The 14645-nt window shown below is 31.9% G+C and overlaps 1 protein-coding gene across 1 annotated transcript in view; it reads left to right on the plus strand.

The window, feature by feature from the left end:
* The first annotated feature begins 783 nt into the window (after positions 1–783).
* Positions 784–14645, plus strand: part of LOC107447315 (uncharacterized) — a 43991-nt gene continuing 30129 nt past the window's right edge. Inside the window, exon 1 of the mRNA XM_043047767.3 lies at positions 784–970. Within this exon, the coding sequence (XP_042903701.2) occupies positions 881–970 (90 nt within the window). The 5' untranslated portion in view covers positions 784–880. The remainder of the gene's footprint in view (positions 971–14645) is intronic.

Raw genomic sequence — 14645 nt, forward strand, 5'->3', positions numbered from 1 at the left:
AGGGTAGCATATTGGAGGTCTGCCCTAGCTCTAATTAACTAAAAAAAAAGTACTGAATGACAAAAAAATTTTAATGCGCAAAATTTGTGAAGAAAAAGTAATAGCTAACGCCGCTAGCTCTAATTAACTAAAAAAAAATTATTAATTGACGAAGTTACAAAAAATGGCAAAAAAGTACAAAATTAGAAAAGAAAATCGGTATTTTTTAATGCTCCAAATTTGTAAAGAAAAACTAATATCTAACGCTGCTAGCTTGAATTAACTAAGGGAAAAAAAATACTAATTGACAAAATTACAAAAAATGGCAAAAAAGTACAAAATTACGAAAGAAAATCGGTATTTTTTAATGCTCCAAATTTGTAAAGAATAACTAATAGCTAACACCACTAGCTCTAATTAGCTAAAAAATAAATAAAATAAATACTAACAGACGAAATTACTTAGAATGGCAAAAAAGTACAAAATTAAAAAAAGGTAAAATCGGTATTTTTTAATGCTCCAAATTTATAAAGAAAAATGATAAAAGGAACATCCATAAAGTAACGGGAGGAAAACACATTGGTGAGTGCCACAAGAACAAAAACGAAAGATGCAATTCTGGATATAAAGACAGAAAAAAAAAGGAACACGCACAGAAGCTCCCTTTTTTAAATCCCCTGTTTTTGAGCTTATTAATGAAGCGTCACGTATACTACAGGCTACAAAAAAGCAGGTGTGTCGATTTCCATGTCACATGGTTTCCTGCGGGGAAAAGGGGGGAGGAAAAGGTAGGCTTCTCATTGGTTGAAAGGGCAGGTGCGCCTGTTCTGTGTTTTCAGATCCCAAACGGAAGAAGAGAACAGCAGAGAGTCGTCTGTCAAAACCTTTCTGTTTTTGTCGGATGGCGAAATTACACTCTGGCCGAATTGGAACCTCTGTGTGGACAGTGGACCCTCTTCTGTCCCGCACCAACTCTATGGGTACGCATGGGGTAAGTCATTTTGAATTCCATATGTTTTTGTTTTCTTTACTTGTTTGTTCTAAAGCAGAGGTTCCCAATTGTTATGGAACACTAAATGATGAGCTTTGGGCCTCATTATATAAATAATGCTTATAAAGATAATTGTGAATAGTAATAACTAGTGAAATATTTAATTTTGAAAATATTTAATGAAAGGAAGGAATAATCTTGAGTCTGGGATCAGGCGTGGAAATGAGTTTAGTATATACATGAACTGAAAACGAATTAAATATCATTTATTATTATCGTTTGCTTGCTATTTATTATTAACGTATAGAATTATCGTTTGCTTAGGAAAATATGTGTCTCGATTAACATTATTTATTTATTTATTTTTTGTTTGAAAAAACTAGCCGATGGGAAAAACCAATGCAATTTTTTATAAAGGCATATCTTTTACAAAATTTATGCAATAGATTTCGATTATTCAGAATATTAAAAAAATTATCTTTGTTTAAAATCGAAATCGTCATTTCTTTTTCATTGGCATTGAACTATAAAAAATTTATAATGGAAATCGACAAATCAAATAGATAATGGATTATTGATTAGATTTAAATGTGATGAACAAAGAATGTTCCAACTCTTGGAACCCTTGTGACCCTTTCACGGAACCCTATGTTTCCAATGAACACCTTTTAAGAACCACTGCTCTAAGAAACAATGAAAATATGTTGTTAGTTTAGTAAGGGGCACCCTTAGGAATTAATGGAAGAGAGGAAATTTTTTTAAAAGAAAACAGGACCTATTTTTTTAAAAAATTTATTTTATATTGACTACTGTATATAGTTCTCTTCTATCTATCCATTTTTAACAAAATGTTGTAAAACTGCAATAAAAAAACTTTTTTAAAAATAATTTAACTAATATTTTATAAACACAATGGAAAAATTCGATGCTTTGATAACATTAATCATTTTTTGATTTTTTCCCCTTGGGAACTAAAACTTTTTTTTTTTTTTGCATTTATTTAAAAAGCTCGAAAATTTAACGAAAAAAAAAATTTTTTTTTGTAATTATTTTAGTTCATACTTTATTTTCAAAAATATACGGTGCATTGGGAATTCGGGCAATTTTTCTGACGCTTGACAAATTTAAACATTCGCCGATTGAACTAATGATTACGATACTCAACTTGTAGGAGGTTTTGTTGACCTAAAATAATTTGTGTTATTTAAATTAGTTTAAGCAATTCCAGTATGAATAATAAAATGTTAGTTCGTAGGAATGAATTGGCGAGAACAAGATAAACTTTCCTAATTATACACGAGAGAGAACACTGTATTATATTCCATGTATTATTTTATTACTTTCATTAATATCGAAATATTCCAAATAATAATATAAAATGCCCCCTCTGTTTAATCAGTTTAAAATAGACCTAGATTTATAAGGCGTTTTAATAATTTTAATGGATTTGATCTGCGTTCATTGTTCGCTAACAAGTTCTGAGGTAAGAAGATATTTAGAATCACTAGTGTAAAAGAAAGAAAGAAAGAAAAAACATTTAAGTAAAAATTTGTTTTCAGTAAATGAACTTCCATGCTGCGAAAATTGTTTCTGTAACCGTTGCTCAAGGCGAGAGCGTGCTAAATTGAAAAGCACACAAAGTAAATTCAAATGTATTGAAAATAAAGAACAGTATTCATTCAAATAGGGAAGATGAAAAACGTAGCAGTTAAACGCATGCAAAAAAAAAAAAAAAATTCTAGATTGGTAAAAATTTAAACAATTTTACTTTACTCAAAATATAAACTCCTCCCCCCAGTTAGAATAAGAGGATTTTATTTTATTTTATAGCCGTCGTTGAACACTTGACCCGATTTTGGGTTTCGACTACTAATGTTCAACTCCGTATCCTTGTCATTTTGAACCAATTCAGAAGACAATGAAACTCCTAGATTAGTACTCCCAGAGGTATTGATTTGTTATGGGAACAAGGAGGACTTTGCGACCCGAAAGATTTAGCGTGCACCAGTCACCATTTACTACACGGGGAGTCTTCTGCTTTCGGGGATCGAACCCACGACGTGGGCCCAGTGCCCTATCAACCAGGGTATCCCGGCCCCTGAATAAGAGGATTGTCCGTCCCCTCATCATCTGAATCTTTTGAAAATAAATGAATCCCGCGAGTTTCATTTTAACTAATCAACTTGAATAAAACCGCAAATGTTTATAAAACTCATTATTATTAACGGGATCAAGTCTCCCGATGGTTGCAGGTTCGAATCCCAGCGATGGCTGGTCAATACGAATTCTGCTCTCGGCTCGCACCGACCACTGTGCTCGCTTAAAATATCCTCAGTAGCAGACGGATCATGAGTTAAGAATCCCCACATTTTCGTGATTTTCTTCTCCATGTAACCAGGGGTCTGTTTAGAAGAAATTGCTTCACAAAATATCTTTTCATAAAAACGGACCCTTCACGAAATATTTTAACTTAACGGACCCTTTACAAAATGATTTTTCTTTTAATCGGACCCTTCACAAATTTGTTTATCTTCATTATTGTTTTGTTAATTCAATAAACACTTCCCAGGGCAGAAAACAAGAAAGATGGATGTAAACGAATTAAGTTTTGTCTTCGGCAGACTATTCTTCCATTATTCGTCCGAAATTAATATTCTGCATTCACAGTATGGGCTAGATACCAAATATTTGTAAATACATCTCTAATTTAGAAGCAGCAATTGCTGTTTATTTTTGAAAATTAAATTTTTTTAATTATAGTTTTACAAAATCTTGCATCTATTTACAATTTAAAAACTCCTTGAAAAGGTTTTTTGCAATAACCGGACCCTATTTGCTCAAGTTCATAAAAGCAGGACCCTGGTTGAATGAATGTGAGTAATTTTTTCACAATTTCACGAAAGCCGGACCTTTCGCAAAATGTCTGGACAGACCCCTGATCTACGCAAATGCGAGATAGTTCTATCAAAGGCATCCAGACTGGTTGATCCAGGAGTTCTTCTGGATTGGGATAAATTGATAGCCAACGCTTGTTAGAAAATAAATTATTATATAAGATTATTATCAGATATTAGATGAATATATTATTATTAATAGATGGAATAGATAAATAGAATAGATTATTAGATATACATTATGAAATTGTACGAGAGCAATCCCAATTGAAATAATTATTTTTAATCACAATTATTGTTGATGTTTTGCGTTTCGATGTCACAATAAAAGTTCGTACGAAATTCCGGCTGTAAACGTCACACTCATATTTATCCAAGAATTCTTGTCTTTGTTCAACAGCTCTTTAATGTTTGCTTAAATAGCACTACTTACTTTGATTGCATTGCTCTTGGAGTAATGAAAGTAATTAGTAGCATAGGGTGCGTAGCGTTTTTAAAAGGTTCTATTTTTGATTTACGTTTTTTAAAAGCTCTTAAAGGTGCTTTTTTTTATTCGGGGTTTGTAAAATGTGTCTTAATTTTCTATATTTTAAAAAGAGATTTTTTCTTCCCATATCGATTGCCGTTCTAAATTACAAAAAAATGCTGGATTTTTCACAATTTTCTCTGCAATATTTATCAGAAACTAGTTATTTTATCATGATTATGTAGAATTTTTGAATTTTATTGATTGTATGTTTATAAATTAAGAACTTTAAACTATAAAAAAAAAGTTTCTATCACTGCACTGATTTTAATTAGGAATCCTTTTTTTCGGAATGGGACTAAAAATATTTTTTGATTGCCTTAAAAGTGCTTAAAAGGTGCTAATTTTTTATTGAAAATTGCAATAAAAAATTACAATTTAGTTTTAATAAATTTGTTCAATTTAAACAGAAACAAAAAAAAATTATTTAAATTTTTTTTTTATTATGTTTTTACGTTTCTGGAAGAAAAAAAATTTTAGTGACATATTAAAACAAATTATTATAAGTAAGGAAATCTTCCTATCGGAATATAAATTTAAACAAAATTAAAATTAGAACGCGATAAGGTTAAAAATAGTTTGCCAACTGGATTTATTTATTTTTTCTTTTATTTAATTGAATGATGGCTTCAACCATGCCAATTAGTGCAAACAGTTAAAAAAATTTTTTTTTTTTATTTTATAACTCGACCGATTTCGTCCAAATTTTGTAATTTGTTAATGATGAATTATTATTCCGAATTCTCTTGTCTTTCTTGAAATGAAACGTTCTGTTTCTTATTTTTCTTTAGTGTATTTACATTATCATTGTAGAAATAGCAAAAATTGTTTAAGTTGTTAACTCCGGAATACCGATGTTCGTGATTATTGCGGATTACGGGGCATCATTTAAAGCATTTTATATTTTATTTTATAACCATCGTTGAACAGCCGACCCAGTTTAGGGACGGCTATTAACGTTCAACTCCGTAGCCTTGTAATTTTAAACCTAATCCAGAAGACAAGGGAACTCCTGGATCAAGTTATTGGGAGAAATTTGCTTTTGTGGAGAACTTTTTGATGCACCTAACCTGCATTTGCGTTACGTGGGGAGGAAATCCACGAAAATCTTCCAAGGTTAGCTTGACGGCAAGAGGATTCTAACCCATGATCCGTCTACCACTGAGGATATTTTTTTATGTCAGCACTGTGGTCGGTGCTAGCCAGGAGCGGAATTCGAATCGACCCTCTTTCGCTGGCATCGAACCTGGATCACCTCATTGGGAAATGAGCGCTCTATCCTTTGAGCCACCACGACTCCACTTAAAGCATTTTTTATTTTTATTTTATAACAGTCGTTGAACATCCGACCCAATTTTTAGGTTTTCGATTACTAATGTTCAACTACTTAGCCTTGTCATTTTGAACCCAATCCAGAAAACAGGGAAACTCTTGGGTCAGTACCCCAAGAGGAATGATTTGTTATGAGAACATAGAGGACTTTGCGACTCGAATAATTTAGCGTGCACCAGTTACCATTTACTACACGGGGAGTCTTCCAGCGGCGGAGATCAAACCCACGACCTATTGGACATGGACCTAGTGCCCTACCAACCAGGCAATCCTGGCTCTTCACTTAACGCATTGTTATTTCAGTTGTGATTCATACAGAGTCATATATTTTAATTGATTAGTCTTAGCTGTGATTCATATAGATTTGATTTCCTACGTCTGGCCAATAAAAATTGTTTTCTCCTATTTTTCTCTTCGAAATCGATCTTTTCTACAAAATCTATCATAATGAAATGAAGAGCTTGTCTTTATATCTTTTTATTCTTACCAAATGCAACTCTTATAACTCTAGAACCGTTTATGCTAGCGTCCTGAAATTTGAACAGTGGGTGTCAATTTTAGTCCCTGATTCTTATAAACGGTCCAAAAATTCCAGATTGTTCGAGTGAAGCGTTAAACAAAAGGAATTTTTTCATTAGTTTTGAACTTGCCATTGATAAGAATGAAACTGCAGACGATTCTGTTTTTTCCCTCAAACAATTTTAAAGATTACATTTGGTAATATTTCCTAGCTTATAGCTTTTATTAAAAAAGAACGTTCTTAGATAATTAATAATTTTTTATTTGTTGTGTCCGATAAGGTAGGTAGGTACTTTATATACGGCGCGAAGGGTTACTGGCGAAGGTCTGGGAAACATTCCTGAGGATGTCGATCACTTGAGCGGTAAAACAGTTAAACGAGGACCAATACCTCACACCCTCGGTCCCTACGCAGTCTGATCCAAGTGGTAGTCCACCCACACACTGACCGCTGCCCGTGATGCTTGTCTTCTGTGTTCTACTGGGAACCGTGTCTTCACGATCAGACCTCTGCGGGACAATGTCAGATAAACCCAATGATCAACTGAATGTTATGTAATCAAACTCAATTCCGTTTCTTCAAATGTTTTAAAGATTATTTTCGTGTTTCTTAATAATAAGTTTTATTTAAAAAAAGAAAAGAAGAAAAAGAGTTTATTGCATGTAAATGCTAAACGTAAGAAGGATGGATGATGTCGCGAAATAATCCAAATATGTTAGGAATGGGCAACAAAAAAGAAAAAAAAAAATAGATGCCGTGTGTTGCCATTCAAAATATGATAATGTGCAACAGTGGGTTCGAACAATGGTGTTTCGTATTTTCGATATTTCTCACGAACTGCATGATGCCGGAAAATGGTAATTGTCTACAAATCACTCCATAAAAATTTTCTAAATCCAATTGGTGCCACGTTTTAGTACTAACCAGATGCTTCCGTTTATATGCAATAATAATAAAGGCAAGAAGTATATGAAAAAAAAGAGAGATTAAAGGAGAAAATTAAAAAAAAAAAGTTTTATTTACTAATAATTAATCTTATATTATATTTTACTATATTAATTTACTATATTAATCTACTTTATTAATCTACTATAAGTTTAACTATATTTATCTAGTTTTAACTATATCTAATAATTAGAAAGCACTATATTTTCGGATATAAAAATGAGAGCTGATAACGAGATCATATCTTTTCCTTCTATTTTATTTTCCATTTTTTTTTTAAATTTTAAATTTGTGAGTATTTTTAAAAAACTTTTTTAACAATATATATAATGGCTCATCCTTGGTAACCAACAAATCAAACACATTTCACTATGAAACAAAATCCCTCTATTTACATTTTTACCTCACTTCGCGCTTCTGTTTTTATACGTTATATATACATATTTTTTTTTCTTCCTGAAATTCGATTAATTATATATTTACATGCCTGATGAAAATATACTAATTTATCCACGTGAGTGTTCTGTTAGAGGTGCCGCAAAAAAATTGTATTCCAACTTATATGAAATTTTATTACCCTTTCAATCAGGCAGCTTAATGAGTTTGCAAAATTTTTTAAATCTCGATGTATTTGTCACATTATTCCCGATATCTTGCGATAGGTTCACGGGGTTAGAGCCTCTCAATGTGGTGACTCGGGTTTGATTCCCAGAGAAGCCTGGTCGAAACAAATTCCGCACCCGGTTCTCACCGACAACAGTGCTGACGTAAAAAAATCCTCAGTGGTAGACGGATCATGGGTTAGAGTCCCCTTGCCTTCAGGTTAATCGTAGGAGGTTTTCGTGGTTTTCTTTTTCACGTAACGCAAATGCGGGTTAGTTTCATTCCTCCACGAAGGCAAAATTTCTCTCCCAAAACCTTGATCCCGGAGTTTTATCGTCTTCTGGGCTGGGTTCAAAATGACAAGGTTATGGAGTTGACATTCGTAGTCGTTAACTCAAAATTGGGTCAGCTGTTCTAGGACAGTTATTAAATATTTATCATGACTTATTATTCATAATATATTTGTCATAAGACTTATTATAAATATATAAGTCTTATAATATTTATTTGAGGACTTATTATAGTATTCGCGATTCAACGTAAGGATATATTTTCGATACGTATTGATTTATTTGTCTACTAAAAATAAAATACCATCTTTATTGCACAGTTTCTTGGGCAGTAAATTTCAGAGCTGTTTTGGGGTGCAGATTTGTGCATGTTGTATTATAGTGGTACACTTAGTATAAAAGCTACTTCAAATTAAACGTTGCTTATTAAACCGCATTTTACATGGTAAACTTATTTTTTCCAAAAATCTAACGAATTTTTCGTAAAATATTTCCAATAAAGGTATTAAAATAAACCTCTCCAAAAAGTACAGTCGGACCTCTATTTAACGAAGTCGCTCAATCCCGATAATAAGTTCGTTATATGAAAAATTCGCTAAATAGAAAATCTCCTTTTGAATACTTAAGCCACACAAAACAAATTTTAAATTCATAAGCACTAGACATAATTAAAATAGCAATTGATACACCTTTTTCTTGTAAACTAGTATCTATTATTTATGTTATGAATCTTAACCATATAAAAGAAATTTGCATGGAAAGCAAGGATAGAGCAAAACATTATCCAGTGTTACACTATCATGCTACAGACATTTTCAACTAAAAAAGCTAAATTTATGTATAAAATTATAGCTGCATTTATTATATAAGTAATTTTCAGTATACATTGTCACACGCTTTCTTAAGTTTAATTGCTACTGATAAAATCCGTTAATTTTGACTGAGTTTTTTGTTTGAAATGCAAATGAAAAGGGAAAGGGATTTTACTGTTTCCTCTAAAAGTTAAGTGGCTTCGAAAATCAATTCCAAGTCATTTCCCCCATTAAATGCGTTAATAAGTGAAATGTTCTGAAATATTTTGGGAAATAGGGAAAGTGGATCTCGAAAAAAAGTTCGTTCAATCGAAAATTCACTTCGCTATTTGGAAGTTATTTTACTTATTTTAACTTCCAAAATGTTCTTGATTCCTCGAAATAAATCGCGAAATAGAGAAATTCGCAAAAAGGAAGTTCGTTAAATATAAGTCCGACTGTATTTTATTTAGGCAGCAAAATGTTATGTTCAGCATGAAAAACATGTAAAACATAGCAAACAGAACATACTTATACTCGTATTACAATTTCTTAAGATTTAATTTGAACTATACAATTTGTACTGTTGCAGATGAACAAATATATTTGTTCAAATTCTTCACAACAATTTAATTCAATTTCTTTCCATCGTTGGTCAAAAGTACAGACATAGCTGAAAATGCGTGTGGGACATAATTACAAAAATGGACATAGCTTAAAATGCGTGTTGACGAAAACAGACATAGCTCGAAATGCTTATTTACAAAAATGGACATAGCTCAAAATGCGTTGTTTACAGAAATGGACGGAGCTCAAAATGAGTTGTTTACAATGTCAAGTCCAGAAATTAGACGCCGTATCAAAGTTCCGCAGGTAAGAGAATTTTATTGGTGAGGCTTTAAAATTTTAGTCTAATATTCATGCATTATCACAACAAGTTTAATACTTTAAAGTAGGGGTGCACAACCTGCACCTCGCGGGCCACATGAGGCCGGCCAACTCTCGATGTGCGGCCCCCGGAAGCAACCTGAACAAAATGAAGAAAAAAAATATTAAATTTCTTTTTAAAAAATAAAAAAAATGTCGGAAATTTGAAATTGCGCATTTAACTTTTCGAATGTACCCAATCTCAACCAATGTAGTTTTTGGATCGTTTTTTTTCGATGGTTAACGCTATGGATTTACGCATAGTTTTGAAAATCCCAATATTTTTAACACGACATTATTATGATGCACGAATTTCGATTGTTAGTTATCTCGTTTGACACCGATTTCGTCGTTATGATTTATTGGTAGTTATTGATACCCATTTTCACGTAGTTCCTGAAATTGAGAATTTTTTTAAAAAAAATGTTTTAACATCTTTAAAGTTACGAAACGCTTTATTTGCGTAAATTTCATCGCAAATCTAAATAACTATCGATCCTTTTTGTGACAGTTATTGCTACGCCTTTCCGCATGGTTTGTAAAATTTCGATATTTTTATCACGATATTATTGTGAATCGTGGGCTGCGATAGCCTGGTCGGTAGGGCGCTGGGTCCATGTCCGAGAGTTCGAACCCCGCCGGCCGAAGACTCCCAGTGTAGTTGGTGACTGATGCACGTTAAAATTCTGTCGAGTCGCGAAGTCCTCCATGTTCCCATAACAAATCAAAACCTCTGGGGGTACTGGATTGGAGATCGATCGTTCTCTGATTCAGGTCAAAATTACGGTCTGTGGATGAATGAATGGATATATGAATGGGTCCGCCTTATAAACAGGTGTGACGTTTGATGTGGCAGAAGTCGAATTCTTGGCCATAGATGGCGCCACTGAAAAACAAGAATCGCTCACACCGCCTTAAATTTGCTCGGTTTCACCAAGCAGGCTTGCCCGTGTGGCAAGTGGCATTAGAACCAACCATCTAACCATTATGAATCGTTCATTTAGATAACCATTTTTCGGCGTGGTTTATTTGTGCCTATTTTATTGCAAATCAATTTATTTATCAATCGTTATTTTGGCAGTCATTGCTACACATTTCTACAAGGTTTTGAAAGTCCCGATATTTTTTATTCGCTTTTGCGACGCTGTAATTCGGATCCCGTATTTGAATACATCACTTTTTGACGCGCTTTATTTATGCCAATTTCATCGTAAATATAAAGAGATTTAGATAGTTTTTTCGGTAGTTAGTAATACGCTTTTCCCCGTGATCTAAAAAATAGTTTCACGGCACGCGAGTTTTAATTTGCGCATTAAAATAATAATTTTTTACGTGCTCTGTGCCCATTTTAACATAAATATCAGAGTTTTTTTCGAAAGTTTTTTTTCTTTTGGTCGTTAATTCTTCTCGCAATTTAAGTCGTAATTCGTACTCACGTTATATAAAAATCACACATCGTATTTTGTATTAACAATACCTAGATTTTTAAAAATCATCCATCGCAATTAGATTCACTAGATTTAAAATCACAAATCGCGATTAGTATTTTAGCATTTAAAAAATCATACGTTGCAATCAACAAAATCATACATTGCGATTTATATTCACGTGATTTAAAAACCACATATCGCGTTTCATATTCACTCGTTTTAAAAATCATATGTTGTGAGTCTTTTTCTCGCAGTTTAAAAATCGCGCATCTCGATTCGTATTCTCGCGATTTAAAAACCATACATAGCGTCTTTTATTCACGCGATTTAAAAATCACACATAGCGATTTGTATTCAAGCGATTTAAAAATAACACATTGATATTCGTATTCACGCGATTCAAAAATCATTAAAAGAAGAGCGCCATCTGGGATAAATTCTCAAACTGATTAAGTTATTTGCCCTAACTTTAATACTGCCCACAACAACGGCTTCTGTTGAAAGACTGTTTTTAAAAATCAATTTGGCATGTTCAAAATTAAGGAACAGTCTTTAAACAAAATAATTAAATCTTCATTTAATGGCCCGAACTATTACATGATCAAGTAGATAAAACTATCCAGGAGTCTGTCCAGACATTTTGTAAAACTTCCGTTTTTGTGAAATTGTGAAAAAAATTGCTCGTAATTTGTGAATATAAAATAACGTTAAGTCTCATTCTTTCAACCAGGGTCCGCTTTTGTGAATTTGTGAAAATAGGGTCCGTTATTGCAAAAAAACTTTTTCAAGGAGTTTTTTAATTGTAAAGACATACAAGATTATGCTCAACATTGTAAAATTATAATTAAAAGAAATTACATTTTAAAAAATAAACAGCAAATACAGCTACTAAATTAGCGATGCAACATATAAATATTTGGTATTTAGCCGAACGCAGAATATTCATTTCGGACGAATAAAGGAAGAAGCGTCTGCCGAAGACAAAATTTAGTTGCGTTTACATATGTCTTTATTCGATTAACAAAATAATAATGAAGATAAACAAATTTGTGAAGGGTCCGTTTTTATGAAAAGATATTTTGTGAAGGGTCCTTTAACGGACCCAAATTTCTTCTAAACAGACCCCTGCTATCACAAAATTTGAAAATTTTGCAATTTGCAGGATAACCATTAAGAAATTTTTTAAAACTTTTACGACCTACGTAGGCCATTTTATATCATTTATGATCATATGCTTTTAAATGATTTGTATATCATTAAATTTTAACTGTAAAAAAATGTAATCAACATAAATATCATTAAGTACTGTAAATTTTGATTAATTGTTAATATGTTTGGGTATTAATTGTAAATAGTGTTATGTTAAAAAGTATTGAATTTAAAGAATTGTAAACAAGTATCTTATTAGTTTTTTATTATTAAAGAAAAAATTTTCAGAAAATCGCCTTCAAATTTCACTTGAAGTTCAATACTCTATTTGATATATAAAACGAACATAATCAATTAAATTTTTTGATTTAAGAAATTAGAAGTATTTATATGATATACGAAATTCCAATATGTGTTCAACTCATTACCCATGTATAAAATATTTTCATTTAGCGAAATATTCCTCACAATGTACAGTGAACAAAAAAAAAAAAAAAAAAAAAAAAAAGCTCTCTCCAAATAACTTATATTTTTATGTATTGAGTGCCAATCTTAATGGTTGAAAAAGTTCGCCTCTAATATGAGAATTTTTTAATTCTAATTGTTAATTAAGTTATGGAATAAAACCGAACTTTCTCTGCTCTGGGTTGCAAAAAACCCGGGGGTTTTCTAGAAAAACCCTACCCGGTTGTGTTTTTCGGTGTTTTATTGGGCTTTTCATGTTTTATTGGGTATTTTTTTTCCAAAAGAGAGAGCAGGGATAAGTACCTTATTTTAAAAAAAACTTATTTTAATGTTATTAATTAAGTTTAATTTTATGAATTGACTTAAACATATAGGTCATTAAAGTGTAATTAATACAAATAAATTGGTGCAAAAGTCTGAATAAAGTTTCTTGTGACATCACGATACAAAATATTATATGTATTCATATGCATCACACATTTGAAACTTACTTTAACTTTTTTTTAATTTGCATAGAAAGCGAATCAAAAGCCATACAGTCTAATCTAGCCTGCAAGGTGACTATTCAGTCTCCAAACACAGTTAGCCTTTTCACTATAGGTTCATTTTTTTAGACCAGACTACATACATATTTCAATAGAATAGCTCCTTAATATAACAGAGGATAAAAAAGAAATCGATTTTAGAAAAACCCAGTAAGGTTTTTCAGAGTGGATTTTACCCAGTAAAACCCGGGCGGGTTTTTTCCAACCCTGCTTTATATCCTAAAAATTCATATTTCAGATTTTTTTTTAGAAGAACATTTTGGACACAATTATAAAGTTCCAAATATTATAAAATTCCACGTGAAACATTATTTTCAATATTAATTTATCAAATCAATAATAATTCGATCATAATTTCTCAATAATGCTGTCTGTAGTCAGTGGTCTGTTCAGAAGAAATTTGGGTCCGTTAACGGACCCTTCACAAAATATCTTTTCATAAAAACTGACCCTTCACAAAATATTTTAACTTAAAAACGGACCCTTCACAAAATGATTTTTCTTTTAATTGGACCCTTCACAAATTTGTTTATCTTCATTATTATTTTGTTAATCGAATAAACCCTTTCCAGGGCAGAAAAAAAGAAAGATGGATGTAAACGAATTAAATTTTGTCTTCGGCAGACGATTCTTCCATTATTCGTCCGAAATTAATATTCTGCGTAAGCAGTATAGGCTAAATACCAAATATTTGTATATATTTGTATAAATAATACCAAATATACTCCTTGAAAAAGTTTTTTTTTTTTTAAATAACGGACCCTATTTGCACAAATTCATAAAAGCGGACCCTGGTTGACGGAATGTGAGTAATTTTTTCACAATTTCACGAAAAACGGACCTTTCACAAAATGTCTGGACAGACCCCTGGTAATATTCAATTACTATTTATTATTTTATAAAGTAAGAGTCCTAAAATTTTGATTTGAAACGTACGCAAAGGTTTGCATTATTTCAAACAAGGTGATTTGAAAATGATGCATTTGAATCGAATCGGTCGAATAGTGTCTGAGTTGATAAAGTTTCAGAAACGTTTTTATGTTTGAATTTTTATGCTGCCGAGGATTGAACTACCGAAGAAAAAAAAAGTGATTTAAACTTGAATTATCAACAGGTCATGATATTTTGAAAATAACAATAATAGGTGCCATCTGAGAAGTCACAATTAACTGATAATATCTTCATAGACACACTGTCGTATCATCAGGGTGTTCGAAACGCCGAACAATACGACTTCTTTTTTCGGAAAAGGTCTTCT

This window comes from Parasteatoda tepidariorum, chromosome 8 (assembly GCF_982258835.1).
Source record: "Parasteatoda tepidariorum strain Cologne lab strain chromosome 8, Ptep-v5.0, whole genome shotgun sequence".
Classification (NCBI taxonomy): domain Eukaryota; kingdom Metazoa; phylum Arthropoda; class Arachnida; order Araneae; family Theridiidae; genus Parasteatoda; species Parasteatoda tepidariorum.